Raw genomic sequence first — 11,284 nt, 5'->3', positions numbered from 1 at the left:
GCACATAACAACAACAACAACATTTGATTCCATCCAGAGAAGCTCATGTGCACCTATGTCAGTGGAGGATAGTGTGTTGCTTTCATGTTGAACAGATTAAAACAATTTCTAGACTTGAATTAGCTAGGCAGACAAGCCTAGTGTCTACTTCTGAAAAGGACCCAGTGAAAACTCTATGAACAACCACGTCTTGATCATCATGGCGATGGTACAGGACGGGACAGCATTTTGTTCAATGACTGGGCAGTCATGAGTAAGGGGGCCAATGTTTGCCAGCCCCAAACCATAGCAATGGTGAGAGACAATTGAAACCGAGCAGGCTGGACTCCAGGAGGAAGGAGGGAAACAGTAGCTCTTCCCACTCTAAGGACATGTATCTGCTCAGTTCTCCTACCCCAGCATCTCCACTGTCCTTTCCAACAACAGCAATCCATCTTTATCCAAGTGATTGCTAATATTCTGCAACATTAGTTGAGTCCCAGTCACAAGAAAGAGATTGCTCTGCTGACTAAGGTTACCCTGATGTGGAAGCTCCTCACTTCAATTTGCTGCTGTCATAGGACTGGACGGGCAAGCAGAAGTGAGACACTGTGGGAATAGGCTGGCCATCGACTGTCCTTTGCTGGCTCTTACTCATATGTTGCATTTTCTAGTAAGAACCTTCCACTCAGTAACCAGCAGGTGTTCAGACCAGGATTGTTGTTGTTAAATGCCGTCGAGTCACAGGCGATTCATAGCGACCCTATGAACGAAAGTCCTGGACAGCTCTTGTATAACTTTCGTCCTCTTTCCAGGTTCATAGGGTTTCCAGAGATAAGCTATTACGGAAGTGGATGCCACTCTTGCTTCCAAGCTTGGTTTAATCGGGGAGCTTCACCAAACACTGTCCACCATGGGTAACCATTCTCGCTTTTGACTCATCAGTGTCACAGACCAGGATTATAGACAGTAAATTAAAATTCCTCTCTGGCTTTGTGCCTAAATTTTGATGCTTAGTAAGAATTCATCAGAATCTAGCCTTCACTCTGATACTAAAACAACACTTCAATTTTTCATTTATATTCTTCCTTGTGTGCATATGTGCTTCAGGAATCTTGTAAAGGACAGTTATTAGTAACAGGGCAGGAGTTAGGACTTTTGGAAATGTTGACAGTTACAGTAACAACTGTCTATTTGCCTGGGACTAAAAGGCTTGCTGGGGAGCTGTGATTAATGTGTTAATGATATGGAGTTGTGCTGGCAACCCAAAGGTGCATGGTTTGAATCCACCAGCTGCTTCATGGGAGAAAGATGGACACTCTTTTCCCATGTAATTAGTTTACCTCTGAAAACCTGATAGAGGATCAGCTATTGGGCTTTTCTAACTCAACAGTATACAACAACAATAACAACAACAAAAGGCCTACAATCATCTCTGATTTTCCGTGCTATAACCAATGGTTATATTATTATATGTTATTATTATATTTTTTTATTATATTATTATATATGGTCAAGTTGGAACTGACACATAAATGACCCTCCAGAGGGTCACAAGGCAGGAGATTGCCCATATTTCTTCACAGTGCAGCTTGTGGATTTGAACTGTATTTCTTTGGCTTGGCAATGCAACGCATTAGCACTAAGTCATTAAGGCTTCTTATCACCAAGAAGGTCCCTAAGAAACTGGAATGAGTTGGCCATCTAGGATAAAATACCGTGGTAAGGCCTTTGAACACCACACGTAATTCTAACTCTTAGTGGCTGTGGAGGGTTAGAGAAGATACCAATAACTTTCTTTGAGTTAAATGGTATCATTTATTGTAGAATTTTAATGAAAATTATATATATTAATTAAATTCCTGAGCAATATTTACAGGGTCCACAGTAAATGTCCAATGGATATTTTCCCCATTTGTTTTCCATGATTTTATTGTTATAGCAGAATATAAAATATTATGAGAAAAAAACTTAAAGTAGGAAAAAGTTAATTGCTCTAGGAGCTAATTGCTCTAGGTGGCTTTGGTGGCCTAGTGGTATGAATTCACACTGCAATGGCAAAGGCACACAGTTCAAATCCACCACCAGCTGGTCCATGATAGATGGATAGGCAATCTCCTTCCTAGCAATTTATTGACGCTGAAAATCTGCAGGAGGGTCAGTTATGAGTGGATTCTGACTTGATGGCACAATGGTAGCAATTACTCTGGAGTGAAAAATTTGGAGGCATTTTCTGAGCCTACTTTCCCTATCTCAGTGTTAAACAGAATAACGTTAGAACTAGTGCAATGAGAATCTAAAGGGGAACACCACTAACTGAGGTGATATGAAGAAGACCTGAGGCTGAAAATGGAGAAGACGACCACTTCGCGCTCACAGGTTGTGGCTATGTGAGAATGTGTCTGTTGTGCCAGAGCCGATGAGTTTTTTCCCAGGTAAGTCATGTATGAATTTTTAATGTCAAATATACCAATTTGAATATGTTGATGTCAAGTTGGGAACTCTTTGAAATAGTACCTAAGCCGGTCATAAGATTCAGTGAATTTTCAATTCTTCACTGGGTGAGGGAACAAATTTGATGTCATCATGAGACAGCCAAACAAGGCTTTTTCTACCCAGATGAAATAATTGGGACAAAAGGCAACCAAAATAATTTCATGATAGTGTTGTTGTTTTGGTTTCTTTTTTTTTTAAGGACAGGAAGTTTCTGTGTTCTGCTTTTGTGTGAACTTGTACATCTGACAACTAAACTTGTGGTGCTGGAAGTTATGAAGGCAGAGCTGCCAGTGCAGCTCCCTGAGCTCTTTGAGAGCATTAGCCAGCCAGCGGTTTTGAAAACATTTTTGCGTATTAGTCAGTACACAGACGCCTGCTCCGAAGGGTAGTGTGTTAGCAGAACATCTGCAGCACACACAAACCCCGCCTGCTGAGTCAAGCCCAAGGAGGAAATCAAAGGCTGCAGAAGGCAAAGAAGCTGAGACAGCAGAGTTTTACATTAAGTGGCTGATAGATCTTCCTCTGTGGGTGAAACAGCTACTGAGAAGCTAACTCTGAACATGACATGTTTGACCTCAAGCTTTCTGTGTTAAAGAATGTCTTTTCAGGATTTGTTTGGGCTCATCTTAACTCCATGAATCATTTATACTCTCTGTATGAAATGATTATTAATTTGGTCAAGTATGTGGTAATCAAATCCAAACTCACTGCCTTTGATATGATTCCTGCTTGTGAGAATCATCCATCAACAATGTGAGGCTGTAAATTCTTATGAGAGAAGATCACTCATCTCCTCCAATGAAGCCACTTATGGGCTCAAACTACCAACCTTTGGGTTGGAAGCTTAACTTATGCCATCATGGCACAAGTGATGAATGTTGTTATTGTCGATTGCCTTCGAGTCAAGCACAACTCATAGCAACCCTATGAACAAAAGGCCTGAACCCTTTCTATAACTATAGACATTTATCATAGTGTTTCCGAAGGCATGTTGTTTAGGAAGAGGATGCCATTCCAGCTCCTAAGTTATTAGGATATTTGAAATAATGAGAACACTCACTCCACCACAGACAGTATCTAAACTGCATTGTGGGATCCATTGCTAAAGTGAACAAGTCATAATATTTGCTTGGAAGTAGAGACAACAACATATTGTCAGGAGCTTTCCAAGAAGATAAATTTGAACAGAACCAGCTTGCTGAATGGAAACCTATATGAAGCATAGTCACACTAGAAGACAGCTTTGTGTATCTAGAGCCTCAGTTTCTGGCCACACAGCATTCCTCAGTGAGTCACATTATTTTGCCTCAGGCCAGAGGGGATTGTGACCTATCACAGCTTCCTGTGGGTTCTAGATGGCTGCAGAAGCAGCTCAGTAAGACAATCCACATGGGTGACCTTGCTGAGGAAGGCTGGGTGATTACAATGAGCTGTTTTTCTTTTGTTGACGTCTCACAAACAACAAAGCTATAGAGCTGGAGGCAGAATTTTGCTTTTGTCTTTTGTATTCATCCCTCCCCCCCCACCCTTGTTAAAAAGAAAGGCCATGGATTCAGAGTTCATAAGTTGCTCATGCAACTACCAAATTATATAAAGCAAACAGCATCCTAAGCCAGAGTTTTGTTGTCTCTTAAGGAAGGAAGGAAGAGAGGATGAAGAAATCCTTCTCAGATCATTTTAGGTCAAAACAGAGCTCTTCATCTTCATCACAATGGCCGAATTTGATTGGCAAGAAAGACCTCTCAGGGGTCACAAGACTGATTTGGGAAGTGGCTTTTTGAACTTTGAAAATACTACTGTAGCAAGTGATCTTTTTCACGATGACAATATTCCAGTTATGCAACTTCAACTTTAAGAAGTCTTGCTTGGAACCTAAGAATACAACACAAGCCTCTTAGCTTGCAAGTTTTGTGCACCAGGAGAGATCCTTTCATGAGGTGAATCATTTAAAGAAAGGAAGAGTCAATGATGAAACCAGAGCTTGAAAAGAGACGGGGCTGCTTTAAGAGAGAAACAGGAAGTTGTAACTAGAAGCCAGCTGAATACTAAGCCAGGGCAGATGCTTGTGAAGTAGCAACTTAAGTGGCTGCTTTTATTCTGAAATTCTCAAGCCATCAGGCTGTGTCAAGCAAACCTTGACAGTCCGTATCCAGGATTTTATCTGAGGAATCCCAAGACGACTGGAAAATGGGGAGACAGAGAAGTTTCATGTCAGGGAAGGATGAGTATCAGTTTCAACACCAGGGAGCAGTGGAACTGCTTGTCTTTAATTTTTTGCTCATTCTTACCATTTTGACAATCTGGTTGTTTAAAAATCATCGATTCCGCTTCTTGCATGAAACTGGAGGAGCAATGGTGTATGGTGAGTGCATAAATTTTGGGACTGATGTGAAACTTGTTGCTTGGGAGTAATTAGAGACAAAGTGAGGACCGAAACTGCAGAAAACGTGGTGATTGAAATGTTATTGGCTTGATGAAAGTTGCTGCAGCCTCACGAATGCCCATCCCTTTCCAGACAAGCCACCACAATTTGCCTTGTCACAAAAGTAAATGTCAGTCATGTTCTCACCAGGCATATAATGCAAGGCTGTTGACAGATGTGAGGCCATTGTAATGTGGGAGTCAAACTGGGTGAATTGTTTGTTTTTACAACCATAATGAGAAGCTATGACTCCCTAGCAGCAAAGAATAGACTTCTTTCGTGGGAGGCGCTTGTCAGCTTTTAGAATTCTAGAAACAGCATCACTTAAAAATGTATACAGTAAATCCTCTAACATCAGATAGTTCCAAAAGGAAAACTCTTGCAGAAACACATTCTGCCCCTCCTACTAGAATTAAAACATCTAATTCCGCTTTATTAATACGAACAATGTTTTCTCATAATATACACATGGGTTTCTTGATGCAGTACTTTTCCTATCTTAGCCTACTTTTGGAATTTGGAGTTTGTCATTATTATTTGCTATGTCTGTGATGTTTAGTTACTGTTTTTGGAGCCCATGGTTTGGAAAAGCATTTACCTGGCATTGTAAATTCCCAAAGTATTACACTTTCTGTGCAATTTACCATAATATTTGGGGGGGGGGGTGTGTGAGAAGGAATTTAGTAAAGTTCTGTAGAAATGACCTAGGCTACATTCTTATCTTTTAAAGTAGAATGCAAGACATCAGTAGTTTTCAAATTAATGTTGACGAAACAGTTCACTTTACCATTCTTATCTAAGTGTGATAATGAGCAACTTCCCCCCCTTTTAAAAAGTTAATTTTAATGGAAGTTTACAGAGACTTTGGATTTCCATTCAGTCATTGTTGCACTTTTCTCCCTGCCCAACCTTCACTCCCGGTTCACTATTCTCTTTGAAAAGTAAAAGAAAAAGTCTTTCATTGTTATACAATCCTTCCCCCCAGGTCCACTCCACTATGGATTTCCGTCATGACAATAACACCTAAACATAAATCCCTTTTAAACAATTCTCTCTCTCATCTGTTTCAAGGCAGTACACATAATTTATCCCGTTTCTCTCAGTCTCCCCCCAACCTTGATGTAGGTCCCATTTTATAACAGCGGCACTCTGCAGTATTTGTCCTTTTGTTACTGAGATATTTCACTCAGCATAATGTCCTCCAGGGCCACCCGTTTTGTATAATATTTCACAAGTTCCTTGTTTTTCAATGCAGCATAGTATTCCATTGTGTGAATATACCACTGCTTCTCTATCCTTTTGTTTGTTGATGGGCACTTAGGTTGTTTCCAACTCTTTGCTATTGTGAACAAAGCTGCAATAAACATGGATGTGCACATATCTGCTTGGATGTTGGTTATGGTCTCTTCAGGGTATATTCCCAGTAGTGGAATTGCTGGGTCAAATGGTATTTCTATTTGCAACCTTTTGAAAAAGTGCCATACTGCCTTCCATAGATAGTGGCTACACCATTTTACACTCCCACCAACTCCCACCAATAAGGGTTCCACTTTCTCCACAATATTGCCAGCATTTGTTGTTTGCTGTTCTGTTAAATTTTGCTATTCTTACTGGAGTGAGATGGTACCTCATAGTTGTTTTGGATAATGAGCAACTTTTAAGCATGATGAAAGTAGGTGTCTTTGTTATTCATAATAGGGAATATACATATATATTTCTATTTGAGTCTTTTTTGGTGTTTAAAGTCCTGGTGCCTTTTATATCCCTGAGGTTGAAGGAACAGTATTGGTGCACATTTAATGTTAGCTGTGTGATGTCCTGCTATAGTCATGATTTGAGGTTAAGAAACCCTATGCCTTAACTGGATCCCACCTGAGACATTTGAGCCGGAGGGTGGAAGTTCAGGTTAAGCAGTGTAATTTCTTTTCATCAGGATGATGGACTGATCCATTTAGAGCATAGAGCTCAATTTCTTTATAGGGAGTGCCTTATATGACACAGAAAAACTTATTAAAACAAAAACCAAAGAAACACAATCAATTGGGCAAGTAGTCAAATGGAGAGGAAGTGGTGCTGTCAGCTGTGAAGCCCTGAGCTCCCGTCTTTCATTCCCCCTTCTCCATCAATGGACCAGGCTCTCCTTCTTGACATGGCTAATAAATAAACAATGAGGATACAGGATGTAATCTGAAAAGCTAGAAATAATGTGATTCTTGGCATGAAATTGAAGGACTATGTGTAGTTTTCTAAAGCAGCAGGATTTTTGAACATCATAAACCTTCACTTGAGGACACTATTTCACACTTTTCAACTTGAAAAAATCCAAGTTACCCTTAATCATCAAAAATTACATGAAATCTATTTTACTTTTTGTTGAAATGATAAAACATTAATGCATTGTCCACGACTGAAATGACATTTCTCTTAGTTGATATTTTTAAGGCCATGTAAACTAAGACAAGAGTGTTATTAACTTTTGTTCTCAAGGTTTCTTTAAATGTTGAAGCTTTTGAGAGCATGTTCTGAAACAAAGCACACTGTAAAAGGATTATTGAAGTCATATACAGCCATAGGTCATAATTCTGTTACTAGAAGTTTGAGCACCCTTGAGTTACCTTGAACTGTGTAAAATAATGAAAAGATTAATCTCGTAGTGTTTTTGCTACTTCATTGGTATAGGAACCCAGTTGTGAGAATTTAAGGAGAACTTTCCCAGTCTCCTTATTTTACCGAAGAAGTAACTGAATTTCAGAGAACTGATTTCCTGAACTGAATGGCCAATCCTGACAGGATGAATGTGCCTCGTCTCTTAATAAAGTTAGTGTTTCTCTTAAAAGTATTCGCAGTGATTTTCTCTGAAAATAGTCTGTGTGGATGACATTAGTGACTTCTCTTTCTTTTCTCAGTGGTGATTGAAGTATTCGATCTAAAATGTTTTGAAGACTCTCTGCCAGTGATGTAATAATAGATACTCAGAAGTTACAACAGAAGAATAAGCTAGGACAACTCTAATAATAAGGGAAAAGAAAAATCCAGTGAGTTAATTGCCCAGCAGGTATAAGTGAAGTTTTTTAAATAATTTATAGATTGGGAAGGAGCGTTAGAGAGCCTCCCTCCAACATCCTCAGTTTGTAGATGAAGAAACAAAGAGGTAGGTAAGTAAAGGTGTAGTGTTAGCTGCAGAACTCTGTTTCAACCTGAGTCTTTACTCAGAGATGCTGACAATATTATACATTCATTCATTTTTCTGCTGCACTTTCTGGAGAGAAGATATGGCTATGATATCCAAATGTGTCATTTGTACATCAAAAATTAGTCAATTCTCCTTTCTAAAAAAAGCCAGAAAGAGTGAAATTTTATATAGTCCACTGAATTTCATCATTAAGATAAACCCATGGTTCTTACAAGAACATTACCCAGTGATTGTTGATAATCAATGAGAAGAAAAGGCAATGCTGGTGAAACTTCAGCTCACATACTTTGGACATGTTGTTAGGAAGGACATGTTGTTGGAGAAGGACATCATGCTTGGAAAGGTAGAGGGTCAGTGTGAGAGAGGAAGACCCTCAACAAACTGGACACAGTGATTGTAATGGTGGGCTCTAGGATGCTGGAGACGACGAGGATGGCACAGTAGGGGACAGGGTTCAGATCTGCTCCTGACTGGGTTGCTGAGTAGTGGTCAACTCAAAGGCACGTAACAACAACAACAACAAAAGTGTTTTTAAAAAGGGAAATGAATATTCACCATAAACTGTAGCTCAGACATCTCCACCTTACATGCAAATGTTCCCATAAGGAACTATCTAAGGCTTAGCTATCCCATGCAAAGTACTTACCAATGGATCTGGCAAATAGTTTTCTACTTGATTGAATTCTGCCCTTGCTTCCAGTGAGGTTTTTTGTGTTTTTTTGTTTGTTTGTTTTGGTTTGGTTTTTTTGGGGGGTATATCACTTGCCTCATTATCAAGCACTTAGAAATATTTATCTTAAACACAGAATTTTCCATAAATTCTGTTATTCAGCTGGCTGGTGTCCATGGCCCTTGGGAAGGTGCAGTAGATATGGGCACATTTTTTTTTCAATCTCCCTGGAAGTCTAAATCAAAAATTCTAGGTAACTGGGACTTGGGGAAAAAAAAGAAAGAAAGGTATGGAGATAGGATGCATCCCTGATACTCTCCTTTCCTGATGCTGAACCAAACAGTGTTTCACTGCTCTGTTTTGACTACTGGTCAAAACCAGTTTCTGGTCCAAGTGTAGGTTTCACGTGAGCACAGTTCTGGGATTAGTTTGAATTTGTTTATTAAAATCTGTGAAAGAAAAGACCATATAGAGTAATTGGATAGTCAAATACTGTTTTGTGTTTATGGAACAAAATATGCAAGAGTGATTGGGAAAACAATATACCTTGTAAACTTCCACTCAAATTACAATAAAAGTTGTTGGGGGGGGGGAAGACTTATAAGCAGAAAATGAAGGGGTAATGATCAAAGTAAATGTCTAACTGCTTCTTTTGGTTGTTGTAGTTCTTATGTGCCATCGAGTTGCCTGTGACTAATAGCAACCCTTAGTACAACATCCCTAAATCCTGCTCTATTCTGTACCAGTCTTATTGTCTCTGACACACTGACCCCATTATCCACTGAGTCAGTCTATGTCATCGAGGGTCTTCCTCTCTTGCACTGTCCCTCCACCCTCCCAAGCATGACGTCCCTCTGAAAGGACTGTCCCTTCTTGCAACATGCCCAACATATGTCAGATGAAGCTTCAAAATCCTTGCCTCTAAGGAGCAGCCTGGTCTCACCCACTCTAGGTTACATTCAGAAAAAAGTTCCAACACGTCAACCTTAAAATATAATATAAAGGGTTGTGCAAGCCAAGAAAAATCATGTGTGATGTTCTGTTTGCCTCTGCATTGATTGGTAATAAATATGATACTTTAAATAGAAATAGCTCACAAGATGAAAAAAAACAAAACTCATGTTATTAAGGGTCATTGTTGTTATGTGCCCTTGAATTGCTTGCAACTCATAGTGACCTTATGTTCAAGAGCCCTAAAACCTGCGTATCCTTTGCCAACTTTATTGTCTCTAACATACCTGCCTCCACTGCCCCAGTCACTGAATCAATCCATCTCATCGAGGGTCTTCCTCTCTTGTGTGCATTTTCTCATGTTATTAATGCCTTAAAACTTAATGACAGAATAGGGTGAAGCAGAATGTATATTTTTTTTAAAAAAATATTTACAAAAGCCACCGGCAAGTATAGGAAATATCAAGATGTTCTTTACTGTTGAATGATATCTTTTATTATATTCCAAGAGTGTTTTCTCGAGTCACAATTAAATTATTACATTTTTGAAAAAAGGTTTTATAAGACTGTAAATTCAAAATTTCTCTGAATAATTGAATTTGTCTTGAGCTAAATAAAATGAATGGCAGCATTATACAAATACTTTTCTTTATCAATTACTAATTGTCTCTCATGATTTCTGCAACTCTCATTATTTCAAAATTGAGGGGTTAGGATCCATAACTGGTTTACAATTTAAGCCATAGTAATATTCACTTAAATTGAACTAAAAGCTTAAACGACCATTAATGGTCAGAGTATTGATTGATAACAGCTGGTGTACTTAGCTTTGCTCACTCAGGGCTTTGTATGCCTTACTCATTGTTCATCAAAGAAAAATTGCTTCTTACTCCCTGATTACATTAAGAATCCCATTATACACCACTGGGGACTCCCACACAATAAAGAACCTTCCTAATGCTGTGGATTTGAGGGCCAGGATGAGAGCTGAGAGAAAGGTCAGTTTCGACCTATGGGAGTTTACTTTTCGTTATATGCCCTTACAATGTAAAGGATGGTCTTAAAACATGTGGCATTTTTTCTCTCTCTCTTTATTTAGTAGCAGCAAAGAAACTTTAAGCTGTAGAATTTTAACTTTTTAATTCATTAAACTATTGAATACTAATGTATCCTCTGATCTTCTAAGAATATATTCAATGCTTGCTGTTTGTTTGTTGCTGTTACATGCTGTGAGTGGACTGTGACTTACAGAATCTCTGTGAATAACAGATTAGAACTTCCCCTATGCAGTGACATCCTCACGATCTTCATCATACTCAAGCCCGTTGTTAGTGGAATCAATGGAAGTGAGTCAGCAGCATCCATTTTTTTTCTCAAAATGTAAAAGAAAAAATAGTTATATTTCTCTTAACTTGAAAGTTGTGTTATGACATTAATTATGTCCTAGCACTTTCTTTTATAAGAAGGGTGTTCCAAAAGAATGAGGAAATTATTGAACAATATCATCAATATCACATACAAGCAAAATATTGCTGAAAATCATTTAAAAATGGCCAAAACTGTACATAGATAG

The 11,284-nt window shown here is 38.8% G+C and overlaps 1 protein-coding gene across 1 annotated transcript in view; it reads left to right on the top strand.

Moving 5' to 3' along the window:
• Positions 1-4,530: 4,530 nt before the first annotated feature.
• Positions 4,531-11,284, top strand: part of SLC9A9 (solute carrier family 9, subfamily A (NHE9, cation proton antiporter 9), member 9) — a 1,074,946-nt gene continuing 1,068,192 nt past the window's right edge. The window contains exon 1 of the mRNA XM_006895119.1: positions 4,531-4,837. Coding sequence (XP_006895181.1) covers positions 4,811-4,837 — 27 coding nt within the window. The 5' untranslated portion in view covers positions 4,531-4,810. The remainder of the gene's footprint in view (positions 4,838-11,284) is intronic.

This window comes from Elephantulus edwardii, unplaced genomic scaffold, assembly GCF_000299155.1.
Source record: "Elephantulus edwardii isolate Elephantulus edwardi_28Jun2011 unplaced genomic scaffold, EleEdw1.0 scaffold00158, whole genome shotgun sequence".
Taxonomy (NCBI): Eukaryota; Metazoa; Chordata; class Mammalia; order Macroscelidea; family Macroscelididae; genus Elephantulus; species Elephantulus edwardii.
This window is presented reverse-complemented; position numbering and strand designations above follow the sequence as displayed.